At 42.8% G+C, this 18552-nt stretch overlaps 1 protein-coding gene across 1 annotated transcript in view; it reads right to left on the bottom strand.

Annotated features, from left to right (window-relative positions):
• The window catches only part of ACTR3 (actin related protein 3), a 54588-nt gene extending 50659 nt beyond the window's left edge, over positions 1-3929 (bottom strand). The window contains exon 1 of the mRNA XM_036420991.1: positions 3565-3929. Coding sequence (XP_036276884.1) covers positions 3565-3608 — 44 coding nt within the window. The 5' untranslated portion in view covers positions 3609-3929. The remainder of the gene's footprint in view (positions 1-3564) is intronic.
• Between the last annotated feature and the right edge of the window lie 14623 nt (positions 3930-18552).

The raw sequence follows: 18552 nt of genomic DNA, 5'->3' as shown, positions 1-18552 counted from the left end.
GGGGAGGAGAACACGCCTTAAAGGGGGAAGAGAAATTTTACAATGCAAAGCTCTGCAACCAAGCCACAACATAATAAAAGTACATTAAAGCTCCTTTATTTGGCCTGAAATGTGAGTGAAAACATGCAAAAAAATAACAAGATAATTTTAACTTTTCATGTGTTTAAAAGTGCTTTTAAAAAATGTTTTCCTCACTCTAGCCGGCTTGGCTCAGTGGATAGAACCTGGGGACTGAAAGGTCCCTGGTTTGAAGGCACATGCCTGCTTTGCAGGCTTAAACCCCAGTAGGGGCGTGCAGGAGGCAGCCGATCCATAATCCTCTCTCATTATTGTTTCTAGCTCTCTCTTCCTCTCAGAAATCAATAAAAAAAAAAAAAATGTTTTTTAAATGTTTCCTCACCACTGGTTGAAGCTTTAAGTTCTGTAACTTAGTTCTTAAGCAAGCAATTCTAACAATGAGAATCTTTGTGGCCAAATTTTATTATGCAGCACTATTCTAATACAAACCAAAAAAAGCCTGTAGATAGGGTGTCAATATGAAAGAACTATTTCTTTCCAAATTTTTTTTCAAAAGGAGTTATTTTTTATAATCTGAGCTTAAGTGATTCTTCATCATATGTTGAGATAAAGGATCTTTGCTGAAGGATTTTTAAATTCTAGTTCTAAGTTTCATTTCCTAACTCTTACAGCTTTTCTTACCTAAGATCACCAAATTTCATAGATGGCCACTTTCTTCAGTCACCTTTTGCCTAATGTATATAATTAAATGGAATGAGCAACCTGATTAAGGTTTTCATTTTCACTTATATTAAGTGGGCAACTGCAATTAGACATCAGACATGAATGCATTCTCAAAAGCACAAAGGAATACAGAAATTATAGGTTGCAGCCCTGACTGGTTTGGCTCAGTGGATAGAGCATCAGCCTGTGGACTGAAGGGTCCCTGGTTCGATTCCAGTCAAGGGCATGTACCTTGGTTGTGGGCACCAGTAGGGGGTGTGTAGGAGGCAGCTGATCGATGTTTCTCTCTCTCTTTCTCTCTCTCTCTCTATCCCCCTCCCTCTCCCTTCTTCTCTGTAAAAAAATCAATAAAATATATATTTTTAATAGAAATTACAGGTGCATAATTTGCATCTGGAGACCACACACACTATTCTGAAACAAAACTCCCTATCAAGTAAGGCCTATTAAGGCTTGTCCCACCGTCCAATCTCAATGAGCTTATTCTTTATGTGTTAATAAAGCTAAAGGTTTATTCTAAGAGTTGCATTAAAAGGCAACTGAAAGACCAAAAAGCCTTTTGAAGACCAAGATAAATGTATCCCTAAAGATGGAATTTCACTTGTGATAGATGTTTTGTAAAAGAAAGTAATGGGCAAGGAGGAATCCTAATCAGTTCCATTGAAATCATAATGAGTGTCCAATAAACAACCCCTCTTTGTGAGGTAAAACTAACGTAATAATGTAAAACATAACCAAGTAGTAATAACTGAAATGTTAAAACAAAAGTATCCTAAATATAAACTGAACGCTCCCCACACCTCCTGGTCACTTGGCAGGTGTTTTAAGGTCAAAGTTGCCCTATTAGAAAGGTCACTTAAGGACAGTTAATCTCAATGAAATATCTAGTATACTAATTCAAATATAACCAAAACTGTATTTCCAAAAGGAAAAAATGAAGGAAGACAAGGTAACATCATACTTAAGATGTTATTTACGAGGGTGAGGGTGACAATTATCTATACTAATTTTATTGACGACCCAATAATTTCTAAAGTATAAAAATATTAACTATGTGGCAAAATTTTTCAGTTTAACAAAACACTGAAAATTCCTTCTCAGTCAGGCCAAATCTGATTTTAAAACTAACCCTGAACATAAAATTATTCAGAGTTTTACTAGAGTAAAAAGGGAGAAAAAGAAAATACTGGAAAGTAAGACTGGATTAAGAAAAAGTAGCTTTAATAAGCTGTCCACACACACACACACACAAAAAAAAAAAATACATGTAACCAAGGGTAAACTAGGCTAATTTTCCCCAAGGGAAAATATTTGTTTCCCTATGCATGGCTGGGATTTCAGAAACTGCCACACCAGCATAAAGTTAAGAGAAATTTTACAGAGAGCAGATAGAGGAGTGGTTTGCCCCATAATAAAGGGTGGGAGATGAAGACTGTCAATCCACTCTCCCAACCCCACCCCCACAAAAAAATTGGGAGTATTTTGGAAGTCAACAGATGTAATAAGTTAGCGCAGGGCACATCCACAAAAAGGAAACACTTCCAATACAGTAACATAAAGCAGTCCCTCTGCATTAAAATATTGACAATGTTTCCTATATATAGCTCCAAAGTGCGGTATAACTCTTTACAACGCCTAATAATGCAAAAGGAGAGACCACTTTTTGACGCCATTCTATATTTCCGCAAATGACATTACAGATCTATGATGAACCGCACATCCCCTTATTCACTCCATTGCCTTCCTTCTCGCTGTGAGACACCGTCACAGAATGAATGTACAGCACTAAAAATTATTTTCCTGGGTGCCTCTCACCCTCCATCGCCAGAACACAAATATATATAGTGTAATATTGTAAAATGTAACAAAGTAGTAATAACTGCTGTGTGTGTGTGTGTGTGTGTGTGTGTGTGTGTATATATATCTCCACATAACTTGACACCTAGCACCGGGGTAACTCGGGTCTACTTGAAATCGGCTTAAATTTTGAAAGTTCTCATAAGAGGTGCTCAGGTTTGGAAACGAAAAAACTACCTTATAAGGGTATAAAAGGCTGAAAGCAGGAAGCGGCTTTGACAAAACTGAGGAAGTTGCAGCGCGCTTGCTCACTGGGGGGACTTTTTCGAGGCGATGGGAGTAACACATGACATCTTTCTCGAATTAAAATGTGCCTGGGTTCGCCGGTTAGGACGCAGGCTGAGGATTTTGGAAAAGGCCGGGAGTTGGAGGAGGAAGAGAAGGAGGAGGAGGAGGTGGGCGGCCAATGAAAGCCCCGATTTAGCTTCCCATTTTCCGAGGCCGATGCTGCCCATTCCCCACCCACACCCCGGGCAGAGGTGTCACCGCGATCTTGCAAAACCGATCAGGAGAGGAGCGCTTCCCTTTTCTGGCTCCTCGGCCGAGCCGGTCCCGCGCCCCCGGCCCCCGGCCCCCGGCCCCGGGCAGGAGGGACCGGAGGGAAGGGAGCCGGGCGCGGAGGGAAGGGCGAGCCGGCGCCGGGCGCGGCGACCCCGCTCCGCGTCCCCACGCCCCGGGCGGCAGCCCCCGCGGCGGGGGAGGGCGGGAGGGCTACGCGGAGAAACCCACCCGGTGGGGGGTCCTCGGCCCCGCGCACCGCCCCAGTCCTGGTGTGGACCCGGGAACGCGGGCGGCCTGTCTCGCCGGGCGGCCCCACCCCTCGCACCCCGACCCGGCCGGAGCTGACACCGCAGGCGGCGGCACCTGGCCGCTCCATTCATTCCCCCCACCTCCTCCTCCTCCTCCTCCCCGCCATGTTCCCACCCCGGCCTCAGTTTCCCCACCCCCGCCCGCCAGCCCCCGTACCCGGTGCCACAGTCCACCACACAGGCCGGCAGCCGTCCCGCCATCTTCCTCCTCGCCTGCTGCTGCCGCGGCCGCCGTCTGCTCCGTACTGGTCGTGGCCAGGGATCGGCGGCGGAGGACAGGAGCTATCTGACCATCCGCAGCCGGGCCCGCCCGGATCTCCGTCCGCGGGAGGAACCGGGAAGCCGAAGCGGCAGCTAGAAAGCAGCGAGCTCGGTCAGCGGCTACCACTTCCGCAACCCAGGCGGGCAGGCAGTCCCCGCCCTGCCCCACCGCGGCCTCCTCCCCCTCCTCTCCCCTCCTCCTCCTCGCTCGGCCCCCACCCTACAACTTCTTCCCCCTCTCGCCGCCTCGCCGGGGAAGCCAAGATGGCCGCCGGTGCCGACGCCCTGGCCAGGCCGGCCGGCTGCGAGCTCCGCTTCCGGCTCCGAGCGGGCGGGGCGAGCGCGCATGCGCAGTGAGGGGCGTCTCGGGCGGCTGCTCCCGTCCCTCCGTGGGTGGAATCCAGTGCGGGTTTTCCGGGAGCCGAGGGGCGGGGCAGGCGGCCGGAGCCTCCGGAGCTCCTGCAGCTGGAAGTGCTTTCAGTCTCAGTTGCTGCTGTGCCGGTCCGGGGAGGGACGGGATTGGGCTCCGCGGCCACCACTGTCTCCCGCGCCCCGGGGAGGACGATCTGGTTGAAAACGTTGTCCGCGGCACACAACCATTCTTATAACTGGAGTGACTGCTTTTCAGGGTGGAAAAAAGCAGTGTCAGATCGGAGGTGGGCAGGCCGGGGACGGATGAACAAAGGTTTGCCAGCACCCTGGCTCTTCTGCCTTTGTGCCGAGTTTTTTGGGGTTTTTTTATTCATTCACGTTTGTGCATTTTTGTATTTCCTTCTGGGGGAGTTTAAGATTATACCATTCTACGAGCAGGACTGTGCCGAGGATTAAGGACCAAAAATTTTAATGTAAAAAGAAGGTTTAAAAAAAAACACTGGAAAGCCTTGAAGGATGGTTTTCAAGCTTAGGCGTGTATCAGGATTACCTGGAAGGCTTGTTACAGCCCAGAATGCTGGGCCACACCCGGGAGTTCTCTGCTTAGGTGGTCTGCAGTGGGGCCTGGTGATTTGTTTTTCTATCCAGTTCCTAGTTGATGGTCTACTCTGGGGAAACTAAAAGTTTAATAGCTGTCCTCTCCACCAGGCTTATCTTCTGATAAAGCTGCTTATATGAGGCTGTAATAAAAAAAAATATCATTCTTAAGAAAGGCTGTCTAGTTCATTCCAGAAGATCACATAGTGTGGTGTTGACTGGCCAAATTTGCAGGCATGAGAAAACCTCTGGTGTTGACTGTCCTGGAAAATGGGATGGGGGGTTTTTTCATTCATTTGATAAATATATACATATATTGCTCACCAATTCTATTATGGATGAGACTGGGCTAACCCTGAATCGTCATTGGGCACAAAATGGTAAGGTCTCCACTCTCACAGAGTTTACAGTTTGGTGGGGAAACACACAAATTGTATTGAGAATAATAGCAGAGACATGGTGCTATGAGAAATGGGGATGGTGGGTGGGGGAGTGGGAGGGAGGGAAAAGATAGAGAAGGCTTCTCTGCCAAAGTAGGATTTAAAAGCTGAGGGCTGGAGGATAATACATGTTAGGAGAGAGGGGAGCCCTCCAGGAAGAAGGGGCAGCAAGCATCAGGGCCTTGTGGTGGGAAAGAGCTTGGCCTTTTCCACAAATTAAAGAAGGTCCAAGTGGTCAAATTGAAGTAAGCCAGGGAAGATGCAAAGGGAGCTGAAGTCTGAGAGATAAGGAAGACGCAAACAAGGCAAGGATTTGTAGACGTTTCTAAGCATCTTAAAGTTTAGCCTTAAAGCAACTCAGAAATCATCGAAGAGTTTCAATCAAGGAAATGTTGTGGCTGCTTTGTAGTGAATGGATTCCACAAAGGAGATGGCGAGCTGAATGGTACCTGCCCTACCTTGTGGGCTGTAGTTCAGGGATGGAAATATATGAGGAGCAGCACCCAGATGGATCAGCTGTGTGCAGAGAAAACTCACTTAGGGGAATCATCATCTATTAGTGCTCTGCACACCCACAGCTACTCGCAGAAAATAAACGAACAAATGGCCCTGGAGGGAGATTTTCCTTAGGGATTGTCTTCCAAGAAGACAGGGAAGTGTTTCCAGTTGCATAGTTGTGTCCCCGCCCCCTACGTTTCAGAAGATGCTAAGTGGGGATTCTTTGCTGCCTTTTCCACCATCAGGTATTCAAGGTGATTTATGAGAACAGATGCCTGAAGATTGGCTCTTACAGGAGAGGGAGATATGGCATGGTTGGGGTAGAGGAAATGGTTGTTTCTAGCATGATGGGTGTAAGTTGGGAGCAAAGGAGTCCTGCCGAAGGAGTCCCAAGGACAGAGGTTAGTAGGGGTGTCAAACTCAATCAGAGAAGGGGCCAAGATCTAAAATCCAGCCTAAATCGCGGGCTGAATGGTTTACTGAACAGTCATAAACTGTCATTGTGATGGAAACGCAGCGGAGTGCAGTGATGACAGCGCGGTGCGGGCCACATTGCAAGGCCTGGCGGGACGGATTTGGCCCGCGGGCCTTGTGTTTGACACATGTGGGTTAGGGACTTGAACTGGTCCCTGAGGAAAGCCCACACTGGTAGATCCTCAAAATGGCAGCGCACATGCTGGCCTTTACTGGGTTGTCTTGGAAGTAGTTATGGCTCGGGTCAGAACCTGGAATGCTCCCAGGGTCCAGGCAGGCATCCTTATGAGTGGGGAGGGCCATGAGAGGGGTATGACAAGCTGGAGAGCCAGCATCCTGACAGAAGACTGGAAAGCTTGCTCTGCAGGCCCAGTGTTGCCAGAACCTCTTTCCCCCCCCCCCCCCCCCCCCCCCCCGCCCCAGGAAAAGTTGGAAATCGTATTTTTATCTATTGGTAACAAATTCTTTGCAAAGCTAGGCCTGAGCTGTGGGCTGCACGTTTGCAAATTGTGGTTGGAAAGTCTGTTTACCAGTTACTCATGCACGGCATTCAAATGCGAAGCTCCTGTGGTGCTACATTTGCAGGCATGAAGAAACCTCCCACCATGGTCTCTTTAACAGAGTCAAGACTGCCCCTCTTTAACAGAGGAAAGGCTGCGACTGTTAGAAGTGTTTGGAATTTTCCAACACTTGTGAGAAATGTCATTTGTGCTTGTTCCTCATAGTTTGTCTACCCAAATCCTTTATTTGCTTAACACCCCTTCTACTTCCTGCTTGCTACATGCCAAATTGGTCAGCCTCTGAACTGCTGTGGTGGCTCAGCCTTCCTCCTTCAGGGGAACATCCGCCCAAAGCATTTCTGACCACACTATTTGCATACGTCCTCTTCCTGCTCCCCCTTCTCCAAATACAGAGAAGCAGAAGAGGCCAGAGCTAAAATATGTCCTAAAGATTATCTTGCTAGATACCAAAAGGAAAGCAATAGTGGATGGGTGGGGTTTGTTTGACTGTCCTGCATCCATTACTCCCTAATAGTACCCCGATTCCTTTAGCTCAGGTCAATCAGATGCTTGGTTCTTGTTGGCTTCCAAGCCTGGTTTTGAACCTTTGAAGCACTGGTGAGTCTTGTAGTATCTTTCTAATAAATCCCGTTACTTAAGTTAGTAGTAATCTGTTTCCATGACTTGCATCAAATTTAAGAACCCTAAGTGATGCCGAAGCTCAGAGAGTGTAAGTGATTTTCCCCAATATCTTAGAGAAGCTAGGGGGCCAGAGTCCAGACCAAAACCTGCTCCTGATCCCTTTTCTGGGCTTTCAGTTGTAAGGCCACAAGCATTGTTTAATTCTGACGGATATCCTAGTTACCAGGTACCATGAGGTTTCCTAGGGTATTCCTATATTCAAGGTCAACTTAGCAAATGTCTCTGAATCTTAAAATGACCAAGAAATTCAGATGTCACTCAATCTCCATTATTTTAAAATTTGAAATTTAAAAAAAAAAAATCAACTTAGGTACTTGTTGCAGGGATGACTATTTGCAAATTGGCAGACCAATGAAACCCACAGAGAGCATTCATGAAGGGCAGATAGCTCAATGGTCAAGGTGTTCATGTAGCTAGTGGTCAGGGAGGTGGCTGTGAACTCTGGCTTCTCCCTTTTCAAGTTGGGTGGTCTTAGACAACTAATGTAGTGTGTAAAGAGGGCACTGAACTTGGAATCAAGAAACGAGTTAGGTATGAGTTCTTTAATCTTTCTTCAGCTAAAAATTGGCAGAAATAGCTAACCTACATGGTGTTATAAAGCTTAAATTTCTCAAAAGATTGAGAAAGGAAAATAAAAGACTCCGCATCCCCACATCGCATTACCTGTAAAAACAAATTCCAGGTGAACTACAAATCTTCAATGTAGAATAAAACCCGTACCCCTCGCTGTGGCCCACTAAGCCCTCATGTTCTAGTGCCTGCCTCCTTCTCCCTGGTGCATTAGCTACATCAGCCTTCTTGCTCTTCTTCACACACCCAGGCCATTTCTCCCTGTACTTCCCCACTAATCATTAGTGGTTCCTGAGTCAGTTTAAATGTCACCTCCTCAAAGCTGCCTTCCCTGACCACCCAATCTGAAGCAGCCTGCCTCACACTACCATGCACTATGTCTAATTCTCTGGTGAAATGCCTGGTTTATTTATTGGTTCATTTGTTTATTGTTTATCCCTCCCACATAGAAAATATTCCCACTAGAATTTGAAGAGGACCAGGCACATAATAAGTGTTCAACAAATATTAGTTGAATGAATGAGTCTAACAATAAAAACAAAACTATAAATATTTTATAAGAAAATTGAGGAAAATATTTGTATAATCTCAAAGTGAGAGAAACTTTCTTAAATAACGCCATAGCTGGTTTGGCTCAGTGGATAGAGCATCAACTTGCAGACTCAAGGATCCCGGGTTCGATTCCAGTCAAGGCACATGCCTGGGTTGCAGGCTTGATCCTCAGTTGGCGGGAGAGGGGGGTATGCAGGAGGCAGCCTATCAATGATTCTCTTTCATCGTTGATGTTTCTATCTCTCCCTCTCCCTTCCTCTCTGAAATCAATAAAAATATATTTTTTTAAAAAATAGAAACCCATAGCTTTCCATTGGCTAAAGACTTAACTGATAGATTAAAAGAAAATATTTGCATCACATGACAAAGGTTAATATATCTAATAGTTTTTAAAATGATAAGAAAAAGGCAAACAATCCAACAGAAACATTGGCAAAGAGCACTACTGACACCACCTCTACAAAGGAAATTTAAACAGAAAATTCACATGAAAAAGAGGTTTTTTTACTTCGATAGTAAGGGAACTACAAATTAAACAATGACAGATACCATTTTTTCCCATCCATCATTCACAACATTTAAAAGGAGAAAAAACAAAACAAAAAAAACTCCAATGCTTATAAGAAAATGGACATGCACTGACCCTGTTCCTGAGAACGTGAATTGCTAGAACCTCTACAAAGTTAACCTTTGGCATTTGTTAATACCCTCTGAGACAGCATGGAAGCATATAACAGACTGAGGAATCTCAGAGGTAAGGGTAGGACTTGGGGGAGGGCAAGAAGAGATTAACCAAAGAATTTATATGCATGGTCCATGGACACAGACAATAATGCAGTCAAGACCTGAGGGGAGAGGGTCAGTGGGGGAGAAAGGAGGACATCTGTAATACTTTCAACAATAGAGATAATTTTTTTTAAAGTTAAAATTTGTAAATGTTAATCTTAGAAATCCCATTTGGGTGACCCCTTAAAAAAATAAAAGTACTGGATGTGGGAGGGAGAAAAGATTCTGATCACGAAGAATTATTTAAAATTGTGAAGAATTAGAAATGCATCTTTTATTTCAAGTGTCTCGGTGACCAGGTATCTCTCACGTTTCTTTAAAGTTAGAAGGGGAGGCTGGATGTTGAGGGGCCCTGGCAATCTCTTCCATGTACCTGTTTTAATTTGCAGGGATATGTAAGAGAGATAGATATTTATGCTTTCTCCTTAATACTACTAGCACCTGGTTTTATTCAGATGTATATGTGCCCAACCGAAAGACTGCATGTCTCAATCTCTTTTTCAGGCAGGTATGGCTGTGTGATCAAGTTATGGCCAATGAAATGCAAGTAGAAGTAGTCGCGTGGAACTTCTGGAGAATATATTTTAAGACATATGACTCAGGATGAGTGCCATTTTGGTTTTGTGTCTTCCACTTTCCTTCCTGCCCGAAACACAGATAAAGTGGCTTCTCAGCCATTTTGGATTATTAACTCACCTGAGACCAGAGGCTGTGTCCTCAGGAAAGTGGAGCAGAAAACTAGGAACTTGGGTCCCTAATGACCCTGAAGTGCCCTATAAAAGCTCTGGAACCCCCTCTTTCAGACTTATTTCACGGGAAAGAAAAATAAACCCTTAATGTTAAGCCTGTGTAATTTGGCTTTTTCAGTTATATGCAGCTGAATCTAATTCTAATTGGTAATACCATGATATGATACATCCCCAAAGCAAGATACTAAGTAATATCAGAAGGATATAAATGTAAATGCTTATGGGTGATATGCCAGTAATATAGCGAGGTGGATTAGTGAAGGAAACTGGACAGCCTGAGCAGCATCAATAATATATCATCACGCAGGCATGTGGAGCCAGGTCTTCCAGTTTTCACGTAAAATTTCCATAATGTTTTGGAAACAAAACATTTTCCTGGATATATCTAGACTGCAGGCCATCAGTTTATTACCTTTTATTTGTAGTGTGATCTAATATTCAGAAAAATACAGAAAAGGGAGGAGTAAAGGAAGGAAGGTTGGGCCATATATATATATATATATATATATATATATATATATATATATATATATATATAATAGGGGCTCTGTGCACAAAATTTGTGCATTGGGGGTGGGGGGATGTCCCTCAGCACAGCCTATACCCTCTCCAAACTGGGATCCCTTGGGGGACATCCCTCTTACAATCCAGGACTGCTGGCTTACAACTGCTCGCTTGCCTGCCTGCCTGCCTGCCTGATTGCCCCTAACTGCTTCTGTCTGCCAGCCTGATCACCCCCTAACCACTGCCCTGCCAGCCTGGTTGACACTTACCTGTTCCCCTGCCAGCCTGATTGCCCCTGACTTCCCTCCCCTGCTGGCCCAGTCACCCCCAACTGCCCTCCCCTGCAGGCTTAGTCACCCCCAATTGCCTTCCCCTGCTGGCCCAGTCCCCCAACTGCCCTACCTTGCAGGCCTTGTCACTTCCAACTGCCCTCCCCTACAAGCATGATCCCCACACACTACCCTCCCTTGCCAGCCATCTTGTGGCAGCCATCTTTGACCACATGGGGGTGGCCATCTTGTGCAACTGCATGAGGGTCAATTTGCATATTACCTCTATTATATAGGATGTGGCATAAACAGAGATGACATGGACAGCTGTACATGAGACAATGGGAAACCTAAGAGAAATGAGATTAAAGGGGAAGATTATTCACTTTTTGTTATAACTACTAGTAAATTTCTGTCTTGTTACATTGATTTTGTAATTTTAAAAAACCTACTAGGATAGGAGAGAACTTTCCAAGTTACCTGAACTGCACATCCAATGCCAATGCCACAACATAATAAAAAAAAAAGCTTTTAGGAAAATTCAATCTAAGTTCAGTCTGTCCTCGGAGAAGGTCAGTAAGTATTAATATCTAAAAGTAGAGGAAAAAACAGATGTGAAAGGGAAAACAAACACACTGTAGGTTGCAGTGACATTTTTATGTGTCAAACTGGAAGTCATGCACAAACACATGTGCTTGCCAGTTGGCTAAATTAAAAAAAAATATTATAGGAAATGGTACCTTTGATTATTTTTAAAATAAAAGATAAAAAAGTGCATTCTTTTTATAATTATTATTGGGGTAATATGGGTTAATAAAATTATAGAGGTTTCATGGGTACAATACGTCATCTGTACATTTTGCATTGTGGATTCACCACCCCAAGCCAAGTCTTCTTCCATCTCTATTGATTCCCCCATTTCTTCTCTCCTACCTCCCCTGTCCTCTTTCCCTCTGGTAATTACCTTCACCTTTTTCACCCAGCCCTACAACCTCCCTCCCCTCTGAGAGCTGGCTATGTTCTGTTATCTAACTATGAGTCTGTTTCTATTTTCTTTGTAAGTTTATTTTTTCATTAGAATCCACACAGAAGTGAAATCTTTCTCTGACTGGCTTGTTTCTCTTAACCTAGTGCTCTCCAGGTCCATCCGTGTTATTGCAAAGGATAAGATTTCATTCTTTTTTACCGATTACTAGTATTCCATTGTGTAAATTTACCACAGCTTTTTTATCCACTCACCTACTGATGGGCACTTGGGCTACTTCCAAATCTTGGCTATTCCAAATAATGCTGCAGTGAACATAGGGGTGCATATACTCTTTTGAATTAATGCCTAGGGTTTCTTCAGATACATTACCAGAAATGATTCTACTGGGTCATAAGGCAGTTTCATTTTTAATTTTTTGAGGTAACTCCACTCTGTTTTCCACAGCAGCTGCACCAGTCTGCATTCCCATCAACAGTGTCTGAGGGTTCCCCTTCTGATAGATCCTCTCTTCCTCCAACTGATGGATGGAGAATGACATAAACTCCACCTGCAGCCAGACATTCCTGAGCACTTGACCACCAATCAGCACCTGCCAAACACCCTAAGCCCCCAATTCCTAAGTTCCTAGGTCCCTAATCATAGGCCTTACATGAAACCACCAATCAGCATGTGCTGAGTGCCCTAAGCCCTGACCCTTCTCTTTCCTCCCCTTAAAAGGTGCATGAACCCTGCCCTCAACTCTTTATCCTCTGGAAAGCAGCCAGCAGTGGCACTCTTCTTTTCAATAAAGCCTGTGTGCTGATCCTGGTCTCCGGTCTCCAGCCCACTCTGTTTCATCTTTCACCTTCCTCCACGCCCTGGCCAGCTCTTCTTGTTTGTTGTGCATTCTCAATTCTTTGACATTTTAATGTGGCCTAATGCATACATTGCATTTAGTTTAACATGCCATGTTGTTTTTTCCTAAAACTGGTTCTAGTTTTAGAGCAACTCAGATTTTTAAATATTCATTGGGTTGCTGTTTATTTCTACTTCTGTCTCGGGCATTGCCATCCTCCTTAAAACATGTTTGAAAAATGTTCAGGCTTCTAATCTCAATCTGAAACTGTGTATTTGGTTCCATTTTAATGAGAACAAACTCAATTATGAATACATTTTTTTCTGACACATCTTTTATTTTTCACCCTTCGGTAAATCCAACAACCTGTGACAGTTTTCACATTTCTGAAACAAGTCTTCCAGTTACAAAAGAAGCTAATGATAATATGATAAATAATAATTTTTTTTACTATTTTTGATTTATCCAAAAAAGCTTATCAAATTTTCTCTTCCTGCTCCACCTGCTTCTAGGCCCCACAAGCCTGATGCATATTTGTGCCATTGCTGCATCTATGCCTGGGGAATTATGATCCTTAAATAGTAGTCCATTGCTTTAACATTGTGTGTGATATTTTTTAATAGAATAGTAATTTTTCAAAAGGACTCAGCATAACACCCTAGTTTAGCAAATGAAGAAACTGGGGTACAGAGAAATAAGTAACTTATTTAAGATTTCATAACAAATTACTGGTGTGCTTCTATTGAAATATAGCTCGAGAGTCTTAAAAGATAAAAGCTATATGAAAATTCACACAATTCTTGTGGAATATAAAAAACTTAATGATGTTATAAAATCTGGCATAATGTCTTACTTATTGGCCAAGAAACTTTTGGTAGCAAACGAAAGAAAGAAAACTGAAACCAGCTTAAGAATAAAAAGGAACTTTTTTCTTTAAAGTGAGTGGATCTCCAAATGTCAATTCCAAGGGGGTAAATCGGGTTCAGGCATAGCTGGATGCAAAGACTAAAAATATCACCAGAATCTGCCTTTCTCTTTTGGCTTTGTTTGCCACTGTGCCTGCTTCCCTCCCAGGCAGCTGTACTCACAGTGGCAAAAATAGCTTCTGTTCTAACCCCAGTGCTGAGAACACTTTTTCAGTGGTCCCAACAGAGAAACAGGGAGTGACTCCCATTAGCTGGCTTGGATCTGGCACCCTACTGAGCACTTCACTGTGACTCCAATTGGCCAAGCCTAGGTCATGCCCACACCACCTCCACCAGTCCCACCCAAAAGAACTACAGGGATGGGAGTGCAGGAGGGGTAGTCACAAGAGGAAAAAAATAAGTGTTTATTACCTGAAGAGAGGTAATGAATATAAGGCAAGTTAGAACATGTGAGGTTCATTAAACATTTCATTTATGTTGAATCGTAAACCTACACAAAGTTAATTTCTTGCTTAATGGTTGGCAGTTCATGAGATTTTTCATTAAGGAAAAAAATTACGAACACTAAATAAGAGAATATTGTGAAAGCAGAAAAATTAAAAATATATTGAAAAATATTGTTGACTTTGTAAAAAAAAAATATATATATATATATGTATGTGTTTATATTGCCAGTCCATAAGTGAACACAAAGGCAAATAAAAAATTAAAAGTTGGACATCTGCCAGACATTGCATTAAATGCTTAATGATCCCCCTCAATCCTGTACTAGGAACGCAGTCATTATATTTTTTGCAGTAATATTTGTTTATTTGGGTTTCTATTTCATCTCAAAGGCGGATGAGCTTGTGCTAGCTACACTTAATAGTATTCTATCGGAAGTTACATAATTATTCAGTTCATAAAGAGTAATGAAAATACACAGTCAATTTTTATTATGGTGTAACTAGAACTCTACTCATTCATTTGCCCATTCATTCATTTATGCCATGTGCCAGTTATGAATCGGGAACAAGTCTGGACACTAAGATTAAAGAGATGAGTCATTTGCAGCCCCGTCTCTTGAAAAACTCAAAGTACAATGAGGGAAACAGAGAAGTAAAAATTAAAGTTCACCACGAGGAGGGATTTGTACAGGCTTTTAGGAGCAGAGGGGGACCCATAGCTCACTCGGCTGAGAGATCCAGGAAGGCTTCCAAGGCTCAGGGAATGCTTTCAGAGAGGAAAGGGAGGTGAAAGCACCTCTGGGTAGCATAATGTATGACAGAGGGTTAAAAGGAAACCTGGGGTTTTCAGAAATGGGTTCCAACTGTGCTGTGGTGTAGAGTGTATACAAGGGAAGAGTCTATGTGAATATGTGAGTGATTGTGAGCTACATTTGACTTTACCTTGCAGTTCCAAAAATCCTGGTCCTCCAATTAGAACCAGGCTGACAGGAAAGAGCCATCTGGAGAACTTGTAAACATTACAGATTGTCCTTGCCCCACTTCTGGAAATTTTGGTTCTGGAGGAATCTGTGTTTTGTTTAAAAAAAATAAGAAGAAGAAGAAAAGTTCCTTCAGTGATTCTTGCGCACATCCAAGTCTGAGAATCACTGTGTGTAGGCAGTGGGTATCCAACAGAAGGTCCTGGGAAAGAGAAGAAGATGTTTTGGAAAGATAGCTCTTCACCAGTGAGAAGTGGCAATAGAGCAGGTCAAACAAACCAGGAGATGGAGAGACTTGATAAGAGACCACTGTGATAGAATAAATTAAGAAATGACATTGCCATTTGATCCAGTAATACCACTTCTAGGACTATACCCCTAAAAAAACAGAAACACCAATCAGAAAGGATATATGCATCCCTATGTTCATAGCAGCACAATTTACAATAGCTATGATTTGGAAACAGCCTAAGTGCCCATCAGCAGATGAGTGGATTAAAAAACAATGGTACATCTATACAATGAATACTACACTGATATTAAAAAAAAGAAGGAATTCTTACCATTTGCAACAGCATGGATGGAACTGGAAAGCATTATGCTAAGTGAAATAAGCCAGTCAGTGAAAGAAAAATACCACATGACCTCACTCACTTATGGATAATAAAACACATTAGAAACTGATGGAAAAAAAAATGGATACAGAGGCAGAGAAGCATCAAACAGACTGTCAAATTATAGCTGAATGGCTGGGGAGTTTTGGGGATGGAGTGGTAAGAGATCAACCGAAGGACTAGTATGCATGCATATAAGCACAACCAATGGATGCAAGACACTGGGCCAGGGGTGAAGGCATGTGCCAGGGGATAGGAGAGGCTGGGGAAGAATTGCGAGGGGGTCTTGCGGGGGTGAGAGGAGAAAAGGAGACATATGTACAACTATTTGTAATACTTTAAACAAACAAACAAGAAAAAAACGGCAAGCAGAACAGTGCAGGTGCAGAGGAGGTGAATGTTAGAGTTATTTCCGAGTAATGCAATCCACAGGACCAAATGGACTGTTTGGTGTGGAAAGTGAAGTGTGTGTGTGTGTGTGTGTGTGTGTGTGTGTGTGTAGAGAAGGAATTCTAGTTTGCAAAGTGTGCCCTATAATCTGGGAGTGAGAGGTAGAAGAAGGTGCGGCTGTGTGTACAGCAGCGTGATGTTAGCTCAAGGTGGTAGACCAGGCTGGAGCTTGCCATGTTCAGGAAGTCAAGGCCTGGGATTGAGCTATCTAAGATCCAGAAGTTCAGATCTGCCAACCCTGAGGTTGAAAACTTGCTGATGGTTCCTCACCTGGGACATCTCTCTTCTTTGTGCCACCTGTTATCCTGCCAGTAGTCATTTCTCATAGTCCATTGAGTAGTCTCTTAGGCTTTTTCTCTACCTTATAAACTTCATGAAGTCATGAATTATGTGAGGTTATATGTTCTCAGAGTCTAGCCTAGTACCTTCACATAGTTGATGCTCACTTTTCTAGGTGAATAAATTTTATTAATTAGGTAATTATAGCTACAGTAGCCTCTTTATATCTGTATAGGCTTTGGGCCTCAGTAGTGTGTGTGATTACTTAAACTTGTATTTCTGCAATTCTACATTCTTCCTTTATTACATTCCAAAATGAACATTTTTATAATTAATAACTGTATGCAAAATACACTACTTTCTTCCAAATATTAATTATCGCAAGAAGCCTGTGTAATTAGTGAATGAGGCATCTCCTGCAGGTATTAATTTAGATTCCACTGAAAGATCTTGATTAATAAAAATATATTTTAGAAACTTTAAATCTAATTAATTAAAGGCTAGATATAATTTTTGATTCAGTTATCCAAATAAGCATATATGGATTCAGAGAGATTATTTTTACACTAGAGGCCCAGTGCATGAAATCTGTGCACTCGGGGACAGGGGGGGTCCTCAGCCTGGCCTGCTTCCTCTCACAGTCCAGGAGCCCTCAGGGGATGTCCAACTGATGGCCCATGGGGAGCAGGCCTAAGCCAACAGTCAGACATCCTTAGTGCTGCCATGGAGGTGGGAGAGGCTCCTGTCACCACCGCTGTGCTCACCAGCCATGAGCCCAGCTCAGGGCATCTGGCTGAGCAGCGTTCCCATGGGGAGCACACTGATCACCAGGGGGTAGCTCCTGTGTTGAGTGTCTGCTAGTGGTCAGTGCACATCATAGTGCCTGGTCATTCTACCATTAGGTCAGTTTGCATAGTAGCCTTTTATTATATAGATAATAGAGTGGTAGGATCACTTTTAAAGTATCTATCTTTTTCATATCTGATGCTCAAAGGAATAAATAGGAGATTGCCATGAAAGGATAGAAAATGTAAGACTAACTTGAAAGTTATATTACTTTTTAAGTATAAACTTTTGTTCTGTTCATTGTTTAAACAATTTCTCTTTTTATTTCCCATTATTTTTGCTTTCTTTAATCTGCTCTCCTGAGAAAGAACATCAAGTAGGCAAGCTAATATCAGCGATTTTAAGTACAATTTTCAAGCAGATGTGGAAATTAACTTGGATAACAAAAAATGTATAAAATGGAAAAGATATTGGTAAAAACTAAGAAAAACATTTTTTAGACTCAACTCTACATTTCAACTAATTTGGAATGAATTCTTACGAACAGATAACATATTGTACTTCTCTAGCATATTTGAGCTTGTTCTTTTCCCATGTGTGTTGATTTTGTATCTCCTGTGTGACCTAATTATTGGGAAAATCTGTAACTTCCTGTTTCCCAGTCTCCAGGGAACTGTTTTAATCTTCTCAACTTACAATTTATGATATGTATGTGCTAGTCCCCTATATTGCCTCAACTTCTATTTATGACCCTGTATTTTATATGCAATACCCATGATACCTCACTGGCCTTGCCCAACCCCTAGTTTGGGCTCCTCTGGCTTGCTTTGACCTTTTGCTAGCCCCAGTCCAATATAACACATGCTCTAACCTTAATGTATTGATCATTTGCCTATTTGCTTTCAGATCCATTCATTTCTTGCCTGTCTCTTACTCCGTTTCAAAGGAAACTGATTCCTGCCAACTCCATTTGCTAAACTCACTTGCCCGTGCCCCAAACAAATTAAGACAATGAAAGATAAAGAGATAAAGTAGGAGCATGCGCAGAAAGAAGATGAGAAGCCAACGTATTTCTCCCCCTCCTTATTCAAGGAGCTTCTCCCACAGCTTCTCCTCAATGATTCCCATTCTGGATCCAGAAAGGGAAAGTGGCTCTGTTTGTCCTCCAACCATAGGGATGAGAGGTAAAGGCTTTTGATACTAGAGTGCTCCTCCTTCCCCAATTTGGCTTTCTTGCCCTTCCTCTACCTTTGTAATTAGTTCCTGGTATTAAATTTCCTCAACTGACCTACCTCACTTGGGCTCTCATTTCTGACCAGATGCCATCTCATACACTGAAGTGACAATGCCTGGCCACTTGTTAGGCTGTTAGGCAAAGAAAATTGTCATCATCTCAGAAAGATTCGTGTTAGTATTGCAAGGCTCACCTCCCAAAATATCCAGCAAAAAGATATAAGAAATAAATATGTTGATAAAAACATATAATACAATGGAAACAGTCATTTACTTTTTTGAAAAGCCACTTCCACTTATTTTTAGCCTTATTCATTAGTATATTCCCATCAAT

Source organism: Pipistrellus kuhlii, unplaced genomic scaffold, assembly GCF_014108245.1.
Source record: "Pipistrellus kuhlii isolate mPipKuh1 unplaced genomic scaffold, mPipKuh1.p scaffold_m20_p_7, whole genome shotgun sequence".
In the NCBI taxonomy this organism is placed as follows: Eukaryota; Metazoa; Chordata; class Mammalia; order Chiroptera; family Vespertilionidae; genus Pipistrellus; species Pipistrellus kuhlii.
This window is presented reverse-complemented; position numbering and strand designations above follow the sequence as displayed.